Here is a 23028-nt window from a genome sequence, read left to right as displayed (position 1 = left end):
TATAGCGGTGTGTAATGATGGCGGTGTGTACTGTATTATAGCGGTGTGTAATGATGGCGGTGTGGGCGGTATTATAGCGGTGTGTAATGATGGCGGTGTGTGTACGGTATTATAGCGGAGTGTAATGATGGCGGTGTGTGTACGGTATTATAGTGGAGTGTAATGATGGCGGTGTGTGCGGTATTATAGCGGAGTGTAATGATGGCGGTGTGTGCGGTATTATAGCGGAGTGTAATGATGGCGGTGTGTGCGGTATTATAGCGGAGTGTAATGATGGCGGTGTGTGCGGTATTATAGCGGAGTGTAATGATGGCGGTGTGTGTACGGTATTATAGCGGAGTGTAATGATGGCGGTGTGTGTACGGTATTATAGCGGAGTGTAATGATGGCGGTGTGTGTACGGTATTATAGCGGAGTGTAATGATGGCGGTGTGTGTACGGTATTATAGCGGAGTGTAATGATGGCGGTGTGTGTACGGTATTATAGCGGAGTGTAATGATGGCGGTGTGTGTACGGTATTATAGCGGAGTGTAATGATGGCGGTGTGTGTACGGTATTATAGTGGAGTGTAATGATGGCGGTGTGTGTACGGTATTATAGTGGAGTGTAATGATGGCGGTGTGTGTACGGTATTATAGCGGAGTGTAATGATGGCGGTGTGTGTACGGTATTATAGCGGTGTGTAACGATGGCGGTGTGTGCGGTATTATAACGGAGTGTAATGATGGCGGTGTGTGTACGGTATTATAGTGGTGTGTGTACGGTATTATAGCGGTGTGTGTACGGTATTATAGTGGAGTGTAATGATGGCGGGGTGTGTAACGATGGCGGTGTGTGTACGGTATTATAGTGGAGTGTAATGATGGCGGTGTGTGTACGGTATTATAGTGGAGTGTAATGGTGGTGTGTACGGTATTATAGCGGAGTGTAATGATGGCGGTGTGTGCGGTATTATAGCGGAGTGTAATGATGGCGGTGTGTGTACGGTATTACACCGGAGTGTAATGATGGCGGTGTGTGTACGGTATTATAGCTGAGTGTAATGATGGCGGTGTGTGTACGGTATTATAGCGGAGTGTAATGATGGCGGTGTGTGTACGGTATTATAGCGGAGTGTAATGATGGCGGTGTGTGTACGGTATTATAGCGGAGTGTAATGATGGCGGTGTGTGTACGGTATTATAGCGGAGTGTAATGATGGCGGTGTGTGTACGGTATTATAGCGAAGTGTAATGATGGTGGTGTGTGTACGGTATTATAGCGGTGTTTAATGATGGCGGTGTGCGCGGTATTATAGCGGTGTGTAATGATGGCGGTGTGTGCTGTACTATAGCGGTGTGTGCGGTATTATAGCGGTGTGTAATGATGGCGGTGTGTGTACGGTATTATAGCGGAGTGTAATGATGGTGGTGTGTACGGTATTATAGCAGAGTGTAATGATGGCGGTGTGTGTACGGTATTATAGCAGAGTGTAATGATGGCGGTGTGTGTACGGTATTATAGCAGAGTGTAATGATGGCGGTGTGTGTACGGTATTATAGCAGAGTGTAATGATGGCGGTGTGTGTACGGTATTATAGCGGAGTGTAATGATGGCGGTGTGTGTATGGTATAGCGGAGTGTAATGATGGTGGTGTGTACGGTATTATAGCGGAGTGTAATGATGGCAGTGTGTGCTGTATTATAACGTTGTGTAATGATGGTGTGTGTACGGTATTATAGCGGTGTGTAATGATGGCGGTGTGGGCGGTATTATAGCGGTGTGTACGGTATTATAGCTGTGTGTAATGATGGCGGTGTGTACTGTATTATAGCGGTGTGTAATGATGGCGGTGTGGGCAGTATTATAGCGGTGTGTAATGATGGCGGTGTGGGCGGTATTATAGCGGTGTGTACTGTATTATAGCGGAGTGTAATGATGGCGGTGTGTGCGGTATTATAGCTGTGTGTAATGATGGCGGTGTGTACTGTATTATAGCGGTGTGTAATGATGGCGGTGTGTGCGGTATTATAGCGGTGTGTAATGATGGCGGTGTGGGCGGTATTATAGCGGTGTGTAATGATGGCGGTGTGGGCGGTATTATAGCGGTGTGTAATGATGGCGGTGTGGGCGGTATTATAGCGGTGTGTAATGATGGCGGTGTGTAATGATGGCGGTGTGTGCGGTATTATAGCGGTGTGTAATGATGGCGGTGTGTACTGTATTATAGCGGTGTGTAATGATGGCGGTGTGGGCGGTATTATAGCGGTGTGTAATGATGGCGGTGTGTACGGTATTATAGCTGTGTGTAATGATGGCGGTGTGTACTGTATTATAGCGGTGTGTAATGATGGCGGTGTGGGCGGTATTATAGCGGTGTGTAATGATGGCGGTGTGGGCGGTATTATAGCGGTGTGTAATGATGGCGGTGTGTACTGTATTATAGCGGAGTGTAATGATGGCGGTGTGTACTGTATTATAGCGGAGTGTAATGATGGCGGTGTGTGTACGGTATTATAGCGGAGTGTAATGATGGCGGTGTGTACTGTATTATAGCGGAGTGTAATGATGGCGGTGTGGGGCGGTATTATAGCGGTGTGTAATGATGGCGGTGTGTACTGTATTATAGCGGAGTGTAATGATGGCGGTGTGGGGCGGTACATGGTTTTCAGGGCTGATCCATCAGATTGTGTCCCCGCCCTGGTCGGTCGCTTCTGTGCCCGGGCCCCTTTTATTGCTTGTACACACGTCACGGTCATGTTGCAGTTTTGTTCTGATTTTTGTTTTTCTGAAACTGCAGCAAAAGAATCCCGTTTTCGTTAAGGCCTCACATGTCCGGCTGGTGGTGTTTTGTTATGGATGTCACATTTTACTTGCAGTGAATGGTGGGACCTGGACCTGAGGGGATTGTAGTGCAGCGTCAGAACTGCTGAGTTATAAGCAAATATTTCCTGTTGGACTGGACACGATGTGTTCATAGCGGCTGCAGAGCAAAATAAAACGTTTTTATTTTTCATTTTGCCTCTCCGTTGCGGATATATTAACTCATCAGGTGTCTAATACTTTTGTCTTAATGTATCTAATGTGAAAAAAATGAAACATTCCAGATATAATTCAAAGTCTGTTATTGTTGCGGATCACCGTGGTAACAGACTACAAACAAAGCCCGTGTCGTTGGATCCTCAAGTCACATGTCTTCCATCTGTTTCTTAACAGTCATTGGGCAGTTAAAAAGTAGAGGACACAGGGAAAGAAACCTGGGGGGATCTGATGGCGCAGGGTTGGTGGCCTGTAGTCGTGGAGGCAACAGGTCTGAGAACGAGAGATGCTTTGGGACATTAAAAATTGGTGGGAAAATATTTTATTTTTTGCTTCTTTTTTTTTTTTAAGATAACTGCATGAAGAAAACACAAATTACAAAAGTCCACTTGTTCACATGCCGCAGATTTTTCCGCAGGATCTCTGATTTTGCGGCAGATTTGTCGGCGATTTCACCACATGCGTTGCAGGGGGTTTAATCCGCGATGAATTCACGCACTGCAGGGGTTGTCCTGTATATTTGCAGGCAGACGGTCTCCGCACCGCACACCGCTCTGCTGCTGCCTGACCCGAAGGATTTTATGTAAGCAAATTAGCGCAGATTTTGCCTGAGCAGATTTTCCCAGTAAAGTAGCAGAGTACGATGCAGCCGTGACTGATTCCAGATGTGACGCCCTGTGGGGGGGGGGGGGATTTTGGACACTGCAGGGTGGGCACTGTTCCCTAGGCAGATTTCTGCAGAGTATCGCTCCATACAGTGCTGCTATAGATGAGTGCAGACAATATAGTCTGTGAACATAAACACGCGACCTCGTAGTAAATCCCCAGCCGTCCTCCATAAGGCGGCGTTATTCATACACAGTATGGCGTTGTGACCCTCTCAATCTATATATTTGCTTTAATTGCATTAAAAAACTGTTTACAATCACATACTGGAAACCCACAGGAAGAGACACCATCCCGCGAGCATGCCAGTGTTTGGAGGGGTGGGGGGGGGGGGGGAACGCACAATCTAAAACTGATTCTGTGCATTAGCCTGCTCCACCTGCACAGTGCTCTTCTCTTGCACGCTAGCCTGCTCCACCTGCACAGTGCTCTTCTCTTGCACGCTAGCCTGCTCCACCTGCACAGTGCTCTTCTCTTGCACGCTAGCCTGCTCCACCTGTGCAGTGCTCTTCTCTTGCACGCTAGCCTGCTCCACCTGTGCAGTGCTCTTCTCTTGCACGCTAGCCTGCTCCACCTGTGCAGTGCTCTTCTCTTGCACGCTAGCCTGCTCCACCTGTGCAGTGCTCTTCTCTTGCACGCTAGCCTGCTCCACCTGTGCAGTGCTCTTCTCTTGCACGCTAGCCTGCTCCACCTGTGCAGTGCTCTTCTCTTGCACGCTAGCCTGCTCCACCTGTGCAGTGCTCTTCTCTTGCACGCTAGCCTGCTCCACCTGTGCAGTGCTCTTCTCTTGCACGCTAGCCTGCTCCGCCTGTGCAGTGCTCTTCTCTTGCACACTACTCTGCTCCACTGGCGCAGTGCTCTTTTCTGGCACGCTAGTCTGCTCCGCCTGTGCAGTGCTCTTTTCTTGCACGCTAGTCTGCTCCGCCTGCGCAGTGCTCTTTTCTTGCACGCTAGTCTGCTCCGCCTGCGCAGTGCTCTTTTCTTGCACGCTAGTCTGCTCCGCCTGCGCAGTGCTCTTTTCTTGCACGCTAGTCTGCTCCGCCTGCGCAGTGCTCTTTTCTTGCACGCTAGTCTGCTCCGCCTGCGCAGTGCTCTTTTCTTGCACGCTAGTCTGCTCCGCCTGCGCAGTGCTCTTTTCTTGCACGCTAGTCTGCTCCACCTGCGCAGTGCTCTTCTCTTGCACGCTAGTCTGCTCCGCCTGCGCAGTGCTCTTTTCTTGCACGCTAGTCTGCTCCGCCTGCGCAGTGCTCTTTTCTTGCACGCTAGTCTGCTCCGCCTGCGCAGTGCTCTTCTCTTGCACGCTAGTCTTCTCCACCTGTGCAGTGCTCTTCTCTTGCACGCTAGTCTTCTCCACCTGTGCAGTGCTCTTCTCTTGCACGCTAGTCTTCTCCACCTGTGCAGTGCTCTTCTCTTGCACGCTAGTCTGCTCCACCTGCGCAGTGCTCTTCTCTTGCACGCTACTCTGCTCCACTGGCGCAGTGCTCTTTTCTGGCACGCTAGTCTGCTCCGCCTGCGCAGTGCTCTTTTCTTGCACGCTAGTCTGCTCCGCCTGCGCAGTGCTCTTTTCTTGCACGCTAGTCTGCTCCGCCTGCGCAGTGCTCTTTTCTTGCACGCTAGTCTGCTCCGCCTGCGCAGTGCTCTTTTCTTGCACGCTAGTCTGCTCCGCCTGCGCAGTGCTCTTTTCTTGCACGCTAGTCTGCTCCGCCTGCGCAGTGCTCTTTTCTTGCACGCTAGTCTGCTCCGCCTGCGCAGTGCTCTTTTCTTGCACGCTAGTCTGCTCCGCCTGCGCAGTGCTCTTTTCTTGCACGCTAGTCTGCTCCGCCTGCGCAGTGCTCTTTTCTTGCACGCTAGTCTGCTCCGCCTGCGCAGTGCTCTTTTCTTGCACCCTAGTCTGCTCCGCCTGCGCAGTGCTCTTTTCTTGCACGCTAGTCTGCTCCGCCTGCGCAGTGCTCTTTTCTTGCACGCTAGTCTGCTCCGCCTGCGCAGTGCTCTTTTCTTGCACGCTAGTCTTCTCTTGCACGCTAGTCTTCTCCACCTGCACAGTGCTCTTCTCTTGCACGCTACTCTGCTCCACCTGCGCAGTGCTCTTCTCTCTTGCACGCTACTCTGCTCCACCTGCGCAGTGCTCTTCTCTCTTGCACGCTACTCTGCTCCACCTGCGCAGTGCTCTTCTCTCTTGCACGCTACTCTGCTCCACCTGTGCAGTACTCTTCTCTCTTGCACGCTACTCTGCTCCACCTGTGCAGTGCTCTTATCTTGCACGCTAGTCTGCTCCACCTGTGCAGTGCTCTTCTCTCTTGCACGCTACTCTGCTCCACCTGTGCAGTGCTCTTCTCTCTTGCACGCTACTCTGCTCCACCTGTGCAGTGCTCTTATCTTGCACGCTAGTCTGCTCCACCTGTGCAGTGCTCTTCTCTCTTGCACGCTAGTCTGCTCCACCTGTGCAGTGCTCTTCTCTCTTGCACGCTAGTCTGCTCCACCTGTGCAGTGCTCTTCTCTCTTGCACGCTAGTCTGCTCCACCTGTGCAGTGCTCTCCTCTCTTGCACTCTACTCTGCTCCACCTGCACAGTGCTCTCCTCTCTTGCACGCTACTCTGCTCCACCTGCACAGTGCTCTCCTCTCTTGCACGCTAGTCTGCTCCACCTGTGCAGTGCTCTTCTCTCTTGCACGCTAGTCTGCTCCACCTGTGCAGTGCTCTTCTCTCTTGCACGCTAGTCTGCTCCACCTGTGCAGTGCTCTTCTCTCTTGCACGCTAGTCTGCTCCACCTGCGCAGTGCTCTTCTCTCTTGCACGCTAGTCTGCTCCACCTGCGCAGTGCTCTTCTCTCTTGCACTCTAGTCTGCTCCACCTGCGCAGTGCTTTTCTCTCTTGCACGCTACTCTGCTCCACCTGCGCAGTGCTCTCCTCTCTTGCACTCTACTCTGCTCCACCTGCGCAGTGCTCTTCTCTTGCACGCTAGTCTGCTCCACCTGTGCAGTGCTCTTCTCTCTTGCACGCTAGTCTGCTCCACCTGTGCAGTGCTCTTATCTTGCACGCTAGCCTGCTCCACCTGTGCAGTGCTCTTCTCTCTTGCACGCTAGTCTGCTCCACCTGTGCTGTGCTCTTCTCTCTTGCACGCTACTCTGCTCCACCTGTGCTGTGCTTTTCTCTCTTGCACGCTACTCTGCTCCACCTGCGCAGTGCTCTTCTCTCTTGCATGCTACTCTGCTCCACCTGCGCAGTGCTTTTCTCTCTTGCACGCTAGTCTGCTCCACCTGCGCAGTGCTCTTCTCTTGCACGCTAGTCTGCTCCACCTGCGCAGTGCTCTTCTCTCTTGCACTCTAGTCTGCTCCACCTGCGCAGTGCTCTTCTCTCTTGCACGCTACTCTGCTCCACCTGCGCAGTGCTTTTCTCTCTTGCACGCTACTCTGCTCCACCTGCACAGTGCTCTCCTCTCTTGCACGCTACTCTGCTCCACCTGCACAGTGCTCTCCTCTCTTGCACGCTACTCTGCTCCACCTGCACAGTGCTCTCCTCTCTTGCACGCTAGTCTGCTCCACCTGTGCAGTGCTCTTCTCTCTTGCACGCTAGTCTGCTCCACCTGTGCAGTGCTCTTCTCTCTTGCACGCTAGTCTGCTCCACCTGCGCAGTGCTCTTCTCTCTTGCACGCTAGTCTGCTCCACCTGCGCAGTGCTCTTCTCTCTTGCACTCTAGTCTGCTCCACCTGCGCAGTGCTTTTCTCTCTTGCACGCTACTCTGCTCCACCTGCGCAGTGCTCTCCTCTCTTGCACTCTACTCTGCTCCACCTGCGCAGTGCTCTTCTCTTGCACGCTAGTCTGCTCCACCTGTGCAGTGCTCTTCTCTCTTGCACGCTAGTCTGCTCCACCTGTGCAGTGCTCTTATCTTGCACGCTAGCCTGCTCCACCTGTGCAGTGCTCTTCTCTCTTGCACGCTAGTCTGCTCCACCTGTGCTGTGCTCTTCTCTCTTGCACGCTACTCTGCTCCACCTGTGCTGTGCTTTTCTCTCTTGCACGCTACTCTGCTCCACCTGCGCAGTGCTCTTCTCTCTTGCATGCTACTCTGCTCCACCTGCGCAGTGCTTTTCTCTCTTGCACGCTAGTCTGCTCCACCTGCGCAGTGCTCTTCTCTTGCACGCTAGTCTGCTCCACCTGCGCAGTGCTCTTCTCTCTTGCACTCTAGTCTGCTCCACCTGCGCAGTGCTCTTCTCTCTTGCACGCTACTCTGCTCCACCTGCGCAGTGCTTTTCTCTCTTGCACGCTACTCTGCTCCACCTGCGCAGTGCTTTTCTCTCTTGCACGCTACTCTGCTCCACCTGCGCAGTGCTCTCCTCTCTTGCACTCTACTCTGCTCCACCTGCGCAGTGCTCTTCTCTTGCACGCTAGTCTGCTCCACCTGTGCAGTGCTCTTCTCTCTTGCACGCTAGTCTGCTCCACCTGTGCAGTGCTCTTATCTTGCACGCTAGCCTGCTCCACCTGTGCAGTGCTCTTCTCTCTTGCACGCTAGTCTGCTCCACCTGTGCAGTGCTCTTCTCTCTTGCACGCTAGTCTGCTCCACCTGCGCAGTGCTCTTCTCTTGCACGCTAGTCTGCTCCACCTGCGCAGTGCTCTTCTCTTGCACGCTAGTCTGCTCCACCTGCGCAGTGCTCTTCTCTCTTGCACTCTAGTCTGCTCCACCTGCGCAGTGCTCTTCTCTCTTGCATGCTACTCTGCTCCACCTGCGCAGTGCTTTTCTCTCTTGCACGCTACTCTGCTCCACCTGCGCAGTGCTCTTCTCTTGCACGCTAGTCTGCTCCACCTGCGCAGTGCTCTTCTCTTGCACGCTAGTCTGCTCCACCTGTGCAGTGCTCTTCTCTCTTGCACGCTAGTCTGCTCCACCTGTGCAGTGCTCTTATCTTGCACGCTAGCCTGCTCCACCTGTGCAGTGCTCTTCTCTCTTGCACGCTAGTCTGCTCCACCTGTGCAGTGCTCTTCTCTCTTGCACGCTAGTCTGCTCCACCTGTGCAGTGCTCTTCTCTCTTGCACGCTAGTCTGCTCCACCTGTGCAGTGCTCTTCTCTCTTGCACGCTAGTCTGCTCCACCTGCGCAGTGCTCTTCTCTCTTGCACGCTAGTCTGCTCCACCTGCGCAGTGCTCTTCTCTCTTGCACGCTACTCTGCTCCACCTGCGCAGTGCTTTTCTCTTGCACGCTACTCTGCTCCACCTGCGCAGTGCTCTCCTCTCTTGCACGCTACTCTGCTCCACCTGCGCAGTGCTCTTCTCTTGCACGCTAGTCTGCTCCACCTGTGCAGTGCTCTTCTCTCTTGCACGCTAGTCTGCTCCACCTGTGCAGTGCTCTTCTCTTGCACGCTAGCCTGCTCCACCTGTGCAGTGCTCTTCTCTCTTGCACGCTAGTCTGCTCCACCTGTGCAGTGCTCTTCTCTCTTGCACGCTAGTCTGCTCCACCTGTGCAGTGCTCTTCTCTCTTGCACGCTAGTCTGCTCCACCTGTGCTGTGCTCTTCTCTCTTGCACGCTACTCTGCTCCACCTGCGCAGTGCTCTTCTCTTGCACGCTAGTCTGCTCCACCTGTGCAGTGCTCTTCTCTCTTGCACGCTAGTCTGCTCCACCTGTGCAGTGCTCTTATCTTGCACGCTAGCCTGCTCCACCTGTGCAGTGCTCTTCTCTCTTGCACGCTAGTCTGCTCCACCTGTGCAGTGCTCGCCTCTCTTGCACGCTAGTCTGCTCCACCTGTGCAGTGCTCTTCTCTCTTGCACGCTAGTCTGCTCCACCTGTGCAGTGCTCTTCTCTCTTGCACGCTAGTCTGCTCCACCTGTGCTGTGCTCTTCTCTCTTGCACGCTAGTCTGCTCCACCTGTGCTGTGCTCTTCTCTTGCACGCTAGTCTGCTCCACCTGTGCAGTGCTCTTCTCTCTTGCACGCTAGTCTGCTCCACCTGTGCTGTGCTCTTCTCTCTTGCACGCTAGTCTGCTCCACCTGTGCAGTGCTCTTCTCTCTTGCACGCTAGTCTGCTCCACCTGTGCTGTGCTCTTCTCTCTTGCACGCTAGTCTGCTCCACCTGTGCTGTGCTCTTCTCTCTTGCACGCTAGTCTGCTCCACCTGTGCAGTGCTCTTCTCTCTTGCACGCTAGTCTGCTCCACCTGCGCAGTGCTCGCCTCTCTTGCACGCTAGTCTGCTCCACCTGCGCAGTGCTCGCCTCTCTTGCACGCTAGTCTGCTCCACCTGTGCAGTGCTCGCCTCTCTTGCACGCTAGTCTGCTCCACCTGTGCAGTGCTCTTCTCTCTTGCACGCTAGTCTGCTCCACCTGTGCAGTGCTCTTCTCTCTTGCACGCTAGTCTGCTCCACCTGTGCAGTGCTCTTCTCTCTTGCACGCTAGTCTACTCCACCTGTGCTGTGCTCTTCTCTCTTGCACGCTAGTCTGCTCCACCTGCGCAGTGCTCGCCTCTCTTGCACGCTAGTCTGCTCCACCTGTGCTGTGCTCTTCTCTCTTGCACGCTAGTCTGCTCCACCTGTGCAGTGCTCTTCTCTCTTGCACGCTAGTCTGCTCCACCTGTGCAGTGCTCTTCTCTCTTGCACGCTAGTCTGCTCCACCTGTGCAGTGCTCTTCTCTCTTGCACGCTAGTCTGCTCCACCTGTGCAGTGCTCTTCTCTCTTGCACGCTAGTCTGCTCCACCTGTGCAGTGCTCGCCTCTCTTGCACGCTAGTCTGCTCCACCTGTGCAGTGCTCGCCTCTCTTGCACGCTAGTCTGCTCCACCTGTGCAGTGCTCTTCTCTCTTGCACGCTAGTCTGCTCCACCTGTGCAGTGCTCTTCTCTCTTGCACGCTATTCTGCTCCACCTGTGCAGTGCTCGCCTCTCTTGCACGCTAGTATGCTCCACCTGCGCTCTCCAGTGCACAGCGCTCCTCTCTGTCACGTGCTCAGGTGCAGCGTGTTTCTGTTTCTGGGCTCTCGCTCCCTCTATCGTATGGGCTGCCGCTTCGGAAGGGGCGGAGACTGTCACACACCCCTCTTTCACCAGGTGACTGTTGCTATGGGCGTATTTGGCGCCGCCCACCTGTTAGCGCCTCCCTGTGTATTTCGATGCTGAGCCGCAGTTGGGGAGGAGTCAGCTGCAGGTTGTGGCTGATCCTGTTGACCACGCCTACTGATGTTATTGGCCACGCCTACTTAATAGGCGGAGCTTTCTGCCGCTGCATTGACTCTTTAAGCATAAGGGGTGGAGTCAGGGCGGAGCTGTTGCTGCGCTCTGCTGCTCTCGCGAGAATTCTCTCCTCTCGCGGGAATGTGATGGGAAGACATGTCCGGGGGAGAGAGGAGGGAGGTGAGGAGCGGGACCGGTGCTGGGGAGGAGCGTGTGTGCGCGGACACTGCGGGGGGCGCCTGTGGCGCTGGAGGGGGCGTGCGCGGCTGGAGGCGAAGACCGAGCGCTGCTGCCCAGCGGAGGGTGAGCGGGATGGAGGGGGCGGGGCCTTCAGTATATGGGCGGGGCTTGTGCTGTGACCATGGGGGGGGGGTGGGAGGAGCTTGGAAAAGTTGGGGGTCCCAGAGGTGGAGGAGCAGGACCTGATGGAGGGGTCCCTGTCCAACTACACCTCCCAGCATGGCTTGTCAGCATGAGGCTGTCTGGGAGTTGTAGTGCAACCCCAGGAGCCCTAATGTAAGGAGATGTGGTGCCTCAGGGCACGCTGGGAGTTGTGGTGCGGCAGCGGCGGGGCACGCTGGGAGTTGTGGTGCGGCAGCGGCGGGGCACGCTGGGAGTTGTAGTGGCGCGGCTGAGGCGCCCCCTTTTGGCATCACTGGTGCAGCTGTGCTGATGGCGCCCCCTGCCACCCAGTGGGGCACAGAGGCCGTGTGTAGTGCAGGGGAGCCCGGCGGCCGCGGATCTGCACAGGGGGTGTAATCGCACAGGTTCGGCCTCCCCCGTCCAGGCTTCTCCTTCTGGAGAATGTTCTGCCGATGATGAGGCTGTAGGGCGCTGTGCACACGGAGACGGGCAGCAGAGGCGAGTTTTCTAGTGGAATCTGCTGCAGGGAACGCTCTGTCCGTGTGGAGTCTTTGGAGGAGTTTGTTTCCTGCCGAGCAGTTTTGCCGCCTTGCGATGGGACTGGAGCGGATTCCACCAGGAGACGCTTCCGAGCAGTGACTGCTCTTCTATCCGCAGCAGAGCGCCTCTGTCCGCCGCGGACTGCCGCACTGTGCCTCTGTCCGCCGCGGACTGCCGCACTGTGCCTCTGTCCGCCGCGGACTGCCGCACTGTGCCTCTGTCCGCCGCGGACTGCCGCACTGTGCCTCTGTCCGCCGCGGACTGCCGCACTGTGCCTCTGTCCGCCGCGGACTGCCGCACTGTGCCTCTGTCCGCCGCGGACTGCCGCACTGTGCCTCTGTCCGCCGCGGACTGCCGCACTGTGCCTCTGTCCGCCGCGGACTGCCGCACTGTGCCTCTGTCCGCCGCGGACTGCCGCACTGTGCCTCTGTCCGCCGCGGACTGCCGCACTGTGCCTCTGTCCGCCGCGGACTGCCGCACTGTGCCTCTGTCCGCCGCGGACTGCCGCACTGTGCCTCTGTCCGCCGCGGACTGCCGCACTGTGCCTCTGTCCGCCGCGGACTGCCGCACTGTGCCTCTGTCCGCCGCGGACTGCCGCACTGTGCCTCTGTCCGCCGCGGACTGCCGCACTGTGCCTCTGTCCGCCGCGGACTGCCGCACTGTGCCTCTGTCCGCCGCGGACTGCCGCACTGTGCCTCTGTCCGCCGCGGACTGCCGCACTGTGCCTCTGTCCGCCGCGGACTGCCGCACTGTGCCTCTGTCCGCCGCGGACTGCCGCACTGTGCCTCTGTCCGCCGCGGACTGCCGCACTGTGCCTCTGTCCGCCGCGGACTGCCGCACTGTGCCTCTGTCCGCCGCGGACTGCCGCACTGTGCCTCTGTCCGCCGCGGACTGCCGCACTGTGCCTCTGTCCGCCGCGGACTGCCGCACTGTGCCTCTGTCCGCCGCGGACTGCCGCACTGTGCCTCTGTCCGCCGCGGACTGCCGCACTGTGCCTCTGTCCGCCGCGGACTGCCGCACTGTGCCTCTGTCCGCCGCGGACTGCCGCACTGTGCCTCTGTCCGCCGCGGACTGCCGCACTGTGCCTCTGTCCGCCGCGGACTGCCGCACTGTGCCTCTGTCCGCCGCGGACTGCCGCACTGTGCCTCTGTCCGCCGCGGACTGCCGCACTGTGCCTCTGTCCGCCGCGGACTGCCGCACTGTGCCTCTGTCCGCCGCGGACTGCCGCACTGTGCCTCTGTCCGCCGCGGACTGCCGCACTGTGCCTCTGTCCGCCGCGGACTGCCGCACTGTGCCTCTGTCCGCCGCGGACTGCCGCACTGTGCCTCTGTCCGCCGCGGACTGCCGCACTGTGCCTCTGTCCGCCGCGGACTGCCGCACTGTGCCTCTGTCCGCCGCGGACTGCCGCACTGTGCCTCTGTCCGCCGCGGACTGCCGCACTGTGCCTCTGTCCGCCGCGGACTGCCGCACTGTGCCTCTGTCCGCCGCGGACTGCCGCACTGTGCCTCTGTCCGCCGCGGACTGCCGCACTGTGCCTCTGTCCGCCGCGGACTGCCGCACTGTGCCTCTGTCCGCCGCGGACTGCCGCACTGTGCCTCTGTCCGCCGCGGACTGCCGCACTGTGCCTCTGTCCGCCGCGGACTGCCGCACTGTGCCTCTGTCCGCCGCGGACTGCCGCACTGTGCCTCTGTCCGCCGCGGACTGCCGCACTGTGCCTCTGTCCGCCGCGGACTGCCGCACTGTGCCTCTGTCCGCCGCGGACTGCCGCACTGTGCCTCTGTCCGCCGCGGACTGCCGCACTGTGCCTCTGTCCGCCGCGGACTGCCGCACTGTGCCTCTGTCCGCCGCGGACTGCCGCACTGTGCCTCTGTCCGCCGCGGACTGCCGCACTGTGCCTCTGTCCGCCGCGGACTGCCGCACTGTGCCTCTGTCCGCCGCGGACTGCCGCACTGTGCCTCTGTCCGCCGCGGACTGCCGCACTGTGCCTCTGTCCGCCGCGGACTGCCGCACTGTGCCTCTGTCCGCCGCGGACTGCCGCACTGTGCCTCTGTCCGCCGCGGACTGCCGCACTGTGCCTCTGTCCGCCGCGGACTGCCGCACTGTGCCTCTGTCCGCCGCGGACTGCCGCACTGTGCCTCTGTCCGCCGCGGACTGCCGCACTGTGCCTCTGTCCGCCGCGGACTGCCGCACTGTGCCTCTGTCCGCCGCGGACTGCCGCACTGTGCCTCTGTCCGCCGCGGACTGCCGCACTGTGCCTCTGTCCGCCGCGGACTGCCGCACTGTGCCTCTGTCCGCCGCGGACTGCCGCACTGTGCCTCTGTCCGCCGCGGACTGCCGCACTGTGCCTCTGTCCGCCGCGGACTGCCGCACTGTGCCTCTGTCCGCCGCGGACTGCCGCACTGTGCCTCTGTCCGCCGCGGACTGCCGCACTGTGCCTCTGTCCGCCGCGGACTGCCGCACTGTGCCTCTGTCCGCCGCGGACTGCCGCACTGTGCCTCTGTCCGCCGCGGACTGCCGCACTGTGCCTCTGTCCGCCGCGGACTGCCGCACTGTGCCTCTGTCCGCCGCGGACTGCCGCACTGTGCCTCTGTCCGCCGCGGACTGCCGCACTGTGCCTCTGTCCGCCGCGGACTGCCGCACTGTGCCTCTGTCCGCCGCGGACTGCCGCACTGTGCCTCTGTCCGCCGCGGACTGCCGCACTGTGCCTCTGTCCGCCGCGGACTGCCGCACTGTGCCTCTGTCCGCCGCGGACTGCCGCACTGTGCCTCTGTCCGCCGCGGACTGCCGCACTGTGCCTCTGTCCGCCGCGGACTGCCGCACTGTGCCTCTGTCCGCCGCGGACTGCCGCACTGTGCCTCTGTCCGCCGCGGACTGCCGCACTGTGCCTCTGTCCGCCGCGGACTGCCGCACTGTGCCTCTGTCCGCCGCGGACTGCCGCACTGTGCCTCTGTCCGCCGCGGACTGCCGCACTGTGCCTCTGTCCGCCGCGGACTGCCGCACTGTGCCTCTGTCCGCCGCGGACTGCCGCACTGTGCCTCTGTCCGCCGCGGACTGCCGCACTGTGCCTCTGTCCGCCGCGGACTGCCGCACTGTGCCTCTGTCCGCCGCGGACTGCCGCACTGTGCCTCTGTCCGCCGCGGACTGCCGCACTGTGCCTCTGTCCGCCGCGGACTGCCGCACCGTGCCTCTGTCCGCCGCGGACTGCCGCACCGTGCCTCTGTCCGCCGCGGACTGCCGCACCGTGCCTCTGTCCGCCGCGGACTGCCGCACCGTGCCTCTGTCCGCCGCGGACTGCCGCACCGTGCCTCTGTCCGCCGCGGACTGCCGCACCGTGCCTCTGTCCGCCGCGGACTGCCGCACTGCGCCGACGACATGTAGAGGGAGTTATGTCAGAGCAAAGTGATCACAAGGTCCAGCGCGGTCTCTGCTGAGATCCTGCACATGCTCCTCGGACCCTGGGACGGGTGCTCTGCACATGTGCAGGATATCATAGCAACAGTGCTGTCAATCAGTGAATGAGAGGGGCGGAGCCAGCCCATCAAACTGACTGGGGGAAGTTACTTCAAAAAGCGCAGCGCCGCCCACTCCGCTCTGAGCGCCTAATTTTGATATTACTTTGAAATACTTTTTCTAGCAAAGTAGTCAACGGATTTTAGAGCTAAAAGTGGTGTTTTTCTTAATGCGAGCCGCACCCCTCGTAGCCGTGCTCGCTGTGTAACAGAGTTTGTCTGGACAGACTCCCTCTAACAAATAAGGGGCAGAATTTCTGCACTGATGACGACCTACAGTGTGAATTGTAGTATCTGCAGCGTCAGTCATTGCTGTGAATTTTTTGCAGATTTTGCCCTTCACATTCCAAAGCGTGAAATCCACCATTATTCTGTTCACGTATTATTAAAATCTGCATTTTCTGCTGTGGATTTTTCTGCTGTGTGTGCATGCAGCCTTTGTGGTGCACCCCTCCCCCAAGTTTTCGGGGTACAGGTGTTTTTTCCTGACCGCTGGCTGTCGCTGGGAGTTTGCAGAGACGTGAAATGTTTGTGCCAACGTTTCTACTTCTCGGGCTTTGCTGAAATGGCAGGAATGTAATTCTGTGTTTGTGGCGCGTGAAAATCCTGCAATGGTCAAGAGCAGCCGCCGCAGCGGAGGGAAATCGCTGATTAGAAGTAGAGCCCGGCTACATGAGACCCCCCAGTGCCACCCGCATATGTGATACCACAGCACCCACCCCTGTCTGTAGGCGTCAACACGGGATGGCTTTTATGTTCAGATACTGTGGAAATCTTCAGCAAAGATTCTGACCCGCTCCATAAAATATTGTCATATTCTGCTGTGGAAAAAGCAAAGATTTGTTGCAGATTGTTCCCATCGACTTCAGTAGAGAAGGAAAAAATGTGCAGAGAAATCAGCAGCGTAGGAAAGTATTATGGTTCTTATAGACTCCTCATTCCAGACTTCACATCTAGAGCAGGGAAGCCCAAGTCTCTTCTGTCCATTTTCATCCTCTGAACGTGATGCCAAAAACCTTTTTAGTCCTTCACTTACAGTGTTAAAAAAGAAAAATGTGTATCCAAACATCACGTCATTGGTGCAGGGCACAGAATCCACTGTGAAGTTATCCAGGTAGTGTAAATCTTGTTGTCTGCAGCCACCATTAGGGGGAGCGCCCTGTATACAGATATACATGATAACATTCTGTCTGCAGCCACCACTAGGGGGAGCTCCCTGTATACAGATATACATGATAACATTCTGTCTGCAGCCACCACTAGGGGGAGCTCCCTGTATACAGATATACATGATAACATTCTGTCTGCAGCCACCACTAGGGGGAGCTCCCTGTATACAGATATACATGATAACATTCTGTCTGCAGTCACCACTAGGGGGAGCTCCCTGTATACAGATATACATGATAACATTCTGTCTGCAGCCACCACTAGGGGGAGCTCCCTGTATACAGAGATGCATGATAAGATTCTGTCTGCAATCACCACTAGGGGGAGCCCCCTGTATATAGAGATGCATGATAAGAGCCTGTCTGCAGTCACCACTAGGGGGAGCTCCCTGTATACAGAGATACATAAGCTTCTGTCTGCAGCCACCACTAGGGGGAGCTCCTTGTATATAGAGATACATGGTAAGAATCTGTCTTCAGTCACCACTAGGGGGAGCTCCCTGTATATATAGATGCATGATAAGAGCCTGTCTGCAGTCACCACTAGGGGGAGCTCCCTGTATACAGAGATACATAAGCTTCTGTCTGCAGCCACCACTAGGGGGAGCTCCCTGTATATAGAGATACATGATAAGATCCTGTCTTCAGTCACCACTAGGGGGAGCTCCCTGTATACAGAGATACATACAGTGGGTGAAGTAAAGGTGCTATTGGCATGAAATTCTGACCAGATCTCTGTAACATCCCATCCAATCCACACAGGCAAATAAATCACCATAGATGTCCATAAATGAAGAAAGAGAGGAGTAAAGATCCCTGGAGAGTCCTGACACCAGCTGAGATCTATCATTGGTTAGATAGCGATCCTGCCACTTAGTGACAAATAATTTTAGCGGGTTCACCTGACGGCCAATAATTCCATGTCAATAGCACCTTTAGAAATAGATTAGAGAATTGGTGACTTCGATACTTACTTCCCCGCTGTACGTGTCGCTGGTTACATATTATATTATTGATGTATCTGTGTATTTTTCTTCGGGACTAATTTGTCTTTGTGTTGCAGGTTTCCCAATGAGAGGATCATGTCGGTCTCACAGTCGGGGTGATCCATAGCATGGCTGCTTCTCGATCGACTCGCGTCACAAGATCTACCGTGGGCTTCAACGGATTGGACGAGAGCTTCTGTGGGCGCACCCTGAGGAACCGCAGCATCGCCCACTCGGACGACGAGGTCCCCCCGGCACTTCTAAGATCAAGGTCTCCTAAGAAAAGGCCCGAACCTGCTCCAATCCAAAAGGGAAGCCTCTTCAAGGGCGGTGACTTGAAGCCGTCGGCCCCTCGGGAATCTTGGGTGAGCCCGAGGAAGCGGGGACTGTCTCTTTCAGAGAAGGACAACAACCAGAAAGACAGCGTGGAAAACAGCGACAAAAAGTCGAGTAGACCGCTGTCACCTGTGCTGAAAAAAATCAGACGTTACCTGCGATCGGAGGAGGCCGGCAGCGAGGAGGAGGAGGAGGAATTGTCCCCGGAGAGGAGGAACTCTGAGTCCGACCATGAGGCGGAGACCCCCCGTCCTAAGCGAACTCATCGCTGTCTTCTACTGGATGATAGTAACCAAAGGGAAATCAAAAGCGGCTCAGAGCCGGACGTGAGGAAAGCGCCCCCTGATGGCGACGTGTTTAACCATCAGGCTGTTAATGGTATTGTCAATGAGACTGCTGCTGTAAACTGTAATAATCGCCCATCAGGCGGGCGTCAGAATAACACGGGCGCATTCCCTCCCCCGAAGGAGTTAATCGTGTCGGAGAACGGGAGCTCGTTAACTCCGTGCCCCGTGCTCAGCAAAAAGGACGTGTTCCCAGACCACACCGTGCCTTGCACACACTCCGAGGAGCGGGCCGACCGACCGGACCACCAAACACTTCATAACTGCCTAACCCAGACCAATGAGGCGGCGGCGGGCGGCCCCTGCACCGAGCCGCTGTCCACCGGGCGAGACCTCGAGGAGGAGCTGGACGTGGTAGGGGACAGTGTCACCAAGGATCACAAACCTCCCAGCCCCGCTCAGGAGACGCCGGCGGAGTCTCCGTCCGATCTGCCGGGGTTCGATCCGCCGGGGTCCGATCCGCTCTCCTCCTCGGAGATTTGCTTCTCAGACACTCAAGAACATAGATATACTTTAAGAACTTCCCCTAGGAAGCTGGCGTCTGTGAAAGACAGCCCTTCTCTGTATGGAGAGAATGGGCAGGCAGAGGAGGCCGAGACCGCCGGACTCGGGGCCGTGAATGGCTCTGGGGTTGATCCGGAAGAGGTCGGTCGAGGTGACCAAAAGCAAAGCTGCGCCGTAAAGTGTTCACAGGACAAACCCCCCTGTTCTTCCTCCGGCGCAGAGTGTGCCTCCCCATCCACAAAGGACAGCGGCAGTGTGCAGCCCGCGGAGGAGGAGGACGAGGAGCCAGACGTCTATTTCTTCGAGTCCGATCATGTGGCGTTGAAACACAACAAAGAGTACGTGTAACCCCGGTAGCCGCCTTGTCTGACGCCTCCCCCGTAGCCGCCGCCTTGCCTGACGCCTCCCCCCGCGGCCTCGCCGCCTTGCCCGATGCCTCCCCCCGCGGCCTCGCCGCCTTGCCCGACGCCTCCCCCCGCGGCCTCGCCGCCTTGCCCGACGCCTCCCCTCGCCGCCTTGCCCGACGCCTCCCCCCGCGGCCTCGCCGCCTTGCCCGACGCGCCCCCCCCCCCCACCGCCTCGCCTGACGCCTCCCCGGTGACGCCGTCTGTGCAGGGGATGGGAGTCGTGTCGTGTCGTTTGTGAAGATTCAATCTTTCCCATAAGTGTCTATAGGAGCCATAGCGGCGGCCATCATCTGATTGGAGCGGCGGTCGCGTGTCTGAACTGCGGCACTATCAGTGGGGGGTCCCGGCTGTTGGGTCTTCACCGATCAGCAGTGGATAGGTGGTAACTCCTTCTCACCTGATGGCCCCTTTTTTTTTAAAGGGTTTTTCTCCTTTTCGTAGATAGATATTGCTGGTAAATAAAAGCAATTTTGCACGCTTCTGCTTGTTAAAATTTGCCACTCTTGTTTACAGCTCGTCGCCTTGGAGACCGACCACCGCTGCTGGATGGCAGAACACGTGCAGCGCTTACAAGCTCTTCTGTATTCAGCTTTTGACTTGTTTTGAAGCTGCCGGCACTCGGAGCGCTGTTACCTCATGTCTCCGGCGAGCTTTAGCGCAGCACTTACAAGCTGGACAGCAGCGGTGGTCGGTCTCCTAGGCAACAAGCTGTAAACATAAGTGTTAATATTTGAAGAACGGCTGGAAATTTTAGGAAGCTGAAAATGACAAAACAGCTTGTGTTTACCAGCCCCATCCAGTAATGTCCATCTATGAAGATGTGAATAATCCCGTTCGAGGGCTAAGTCTATAAAGTGGAGCCGTCGCCAGGGTGGGAGGTGGTTTGTGTTATCAGGATCTGCCAAGAAGTGATGCCATTGCTTTCCTACGTAAAATGCCGTCTTCGTGGGCAGCGTGTGTGAGATCGGACCTGGCGGCCGGGCGCCCATGACCCTGTTACTCTTCACTTGCTCCTTTTTATATCCCCCCTGACAGACCCCATCACAGAGGGATTCTCCGTTCTCGCGTCCTCTGCCCGAGGTTCTCATGTCACGGCTGATTGGGGTTTCCTATCCTGCCAGGATATGGACACAACTGGGGGAAGATCTTCATTAAATGAATGTATTTTGTCTAAAAATCAATTGGGTTTTATTTAGTTTTTCTCCATCCTTTATGTATCACTGTATATTAACTGCAGAATGAGTTACCAGTGACCGGTCAGTGAGCTCATCCACTTGGTGTAACGCTTCTCTCTCTCCTCCCGATCTGATCATAAATGATCTAAGAAGAGTTCAGGAGATGCTCACTGACCGGTCACTGGTAACTCTCTGCAGTGTATGTACAGTGATACATAGAGGATGGAGAGGACAAATACTCCAACACTTTTAGTGAAACGCTATTGCAAAAAAATCAAATATTTACAGTGGCATGAGAAAATTATTCACCCCCCTTGGCTTTTTACCTATTGTGTTACAAACCTGTGTGTACATATTTCTGTAATCCGATTTATGTGCGATGCATCAGCACTAGATAGTCTAAGCTGGTGAAGTGAGAAAAATATAGGCAGAAATTTATGGCATCAAATAACTAAACATTGGCATGTGCATATGTATTCACTCCTTTTACTTTCTGGTGCAAGCAGTTCCCTTCATAAATCCCATGCTTAGTGACAGGACGTCCACCTGTGTGCAATCTAATGTCACATGTCTGTCAGTATATACACTACCTGTTCTGAGAGGTCACAGAGGCTGCAACACCATTAACAAGGGGCACCACTAACCAAGCACCGCCGAGGAGCTCTCGAGGCACCGCCGCGAAGGCCGAGGAGCTCTCGAGGCACCGCCGCGAAGGCCGAGGAGCTCTCGAAGTGTTGAGGGAGGGCAGTAATGACCCTTCACGGTTGACCAAGTGAGTGTCAAATTATTATGTTGATTGCACAATCCAATAGGAAACCAGACGGAGGCAGTGCTCTGTATGGGAGGATTCAGAGAATCTCTAATCTCGTTTATTTCTGCTTAGCATTTTATATTGTTTTGAGTATATCAATAGCCAATCACCTACAGCCATACTACAGGCTTAAACCAATGTTAGTACAATTATTACGGAAATACACATATGGTCATATTATCGTTAGTTCGGCGCATGATGGAAATTTACAAGGTTACACATCCCGGCTCAGACTAGCTAGATAACAGGAGCAGGGTGTCTCATAGAATGTTCCTGAGAGAAAAGGTTAGTGTGGGAAAGTTGCATGTGAATCAAGAGGAAAGAATGTATGTTATGCAAAGAGTATAGTAACATGATTTTGAAGCAAGCAGACAAAGTGGAGTTGCCATAGCATGAGTATCAATATGTCCTTTACAGAAGCACCACCACGAAGGCCAAGGAGATCTCGAAGCTCCACCACGAAGGCCGAAGAGATCTCGAAGCTCCACCACGAAGGCCGAGGAGATCTCGAAGCACCGCCACGAAGGCCGAGGAGATCTCGAAGCACCGCCACGAAGGCCGAGGAGATCTCGAAGCTCCACCACGAAGGCCGAGGAGATCTCGACGCTCCGCCACGAAGGCCGAGGAGATCTCGACGCTCCGCCACGAAGGCCGAGGAGATCTCGACGCTCCGCCACGAAGGCCGAGGAGATCTCGACGCTCCGCCACGAAGGCCGAGGACATCTCGACGCTCCGCCACGAAGGCCGAGGAGATCTCGACGCTCCGCCACGAAGGCCGAGGAGATCTCGACGCTCCGCCACGAAGGCCGAGGAGATCTCGACGCTCCGCCACGAAGGCCGAGGAGATCTCGACGCTCCGCCACGAAGGCCGAGGAGATCTCGACGCTCCGCCACGAAGGCCGAGGAGGTCTCGACGCTCCGCCACGAAGGCCGAGGAGGTCTCGACGCTCCGCCACGAAGGCCGAGGAGGTCTCGACGCTCCGCCACGAAGGCCGAGGAGGTCTCGACGCTCCGCCACGAAGGCCGAGGAGGTCTCGACGCTCCGCCACGAAGGCCGAGGAGGTCTCGACGCTCCGCCACGAAGGCCGAGGAGGTCTCGACGCTCCGCCACGAAGGCCGAGGAGGTCTCGACGCTCCGCCACGAAGGCCGAGGAGGTCTCGACGCTCCGCCACGAAGGCCGAGGAGGTCTCGACGCTCCGCCACGAAGGCCGAGGAGGTCTCGACGCTCCGCCACGAAGGCCGAGGAGGTCTCGACGCTCCGCCACGAAGGCCGAGGAGGTCTCGACGCTCCGCCACGAAGGCCGAGGAGGTCTCGACGCTCCGCCACGAAGGCCGAGGAGGTCTCGACGCTCCGCCACGAAGGCCGAGGAGGTCTCGACGCTCCACCACGAAGGCCGAGGAGGTCTCGACGCTCCACCATTAAAGGGAACCTGTCACCAGTTAAGTGACATATTGGCTAAAAATATCACCTTATTCAGCGTCTGCGCTGCATTCCCTAAATCTTTATATAACTCCCGGACTCCCCCTGTAGACACCCAAAAAAAACCTTTTAATGTCTCCTGCGCTGTATGCTAAACTTCTTAGTCCGGGCCTATGGGTGATGTTTCAGGCCTCTCCATCCCTCCCCTTGGCTGCTGCTCACCGTTCTGCTTTGATTTACATGGGTGACACCTAATGTGTCATCCAAGTAGCCGGGTGAAATCCCACAGTTGCGCAGAGAAATTGCCTGCTTGCGCTTGCGCAATGTGCTCTGCCCAACTGCATGCAGAGCTGAAAACAGTGCGCATGCGCACAGCAATGGCCGCAAAATACTTCTGGTATGTGAGCCGGAAAGACGTGTGCCAGTGCATGCGCACTTCTGTTTTGAGAGGGCGCCCATCAGAACTCTCAGCCCGGCCAAGGAGAGACCAAAGGTAACCCTGAAGGATCTGCAGAATTCCCAAGCAGAGACTGTGGAGTATCCATCGACCACAGTAAGCCGTACACTCCATAGCAGTGGCCTTTATGGAAGAGTTGGCAGAAAATAGCCTTTACTTACACACACAAATTTTAAGGCTCGTTTTG

General features: G+C 56.4%; 1 protein-coding gene across 1 annotated transcript in view; it reads left to right on the top strand.

Annotated features, from left to right (window-relative positions):
- The window catches only part of ZZZ3 (zinc finger ZZ-type containing 3), a 61424-nt gene that overhangs the window by 3982 nt on the left and 34414 nt on the right, over positions 1-23028 (top strand). Inside the window, exon 2 of the mRNA XM_073645264.1 lies at positions 17464-18908. Coding sequence (XP_073501365.1) covers positions 17515-18908 — 1394 coding nt within the window. The 5' untranslated portion in view covers positions 17464-17514. The remainder of the gene's footprint in view (positions 1-17463; positions 18909-23028) is intronic.

The sequence above is a fragment of the Phyllobates terribilis genome, unplaced genomic scaffold, assembly GCF_046119375.1.
Source record: "Phyllobates terribilis strain yellow unplaced genomic scaffold, ASM4611937v1 Scaffold_8__6_contigs__length_399053987, whole genome shotgun sequence".
NCBI classification, from domain to species: domain Eukaryota; kingdom Metazoa; phylum Chordata; class Amphibia; order Anura; family Dendrobatidae; genus Phyllobates; species Phyllobates terribilis.
The sequence above is the reverse complement of the archived record's forward strand: the minus strand, read 5'-3'. Positions and strand labels throughout refer to the sequence as shown.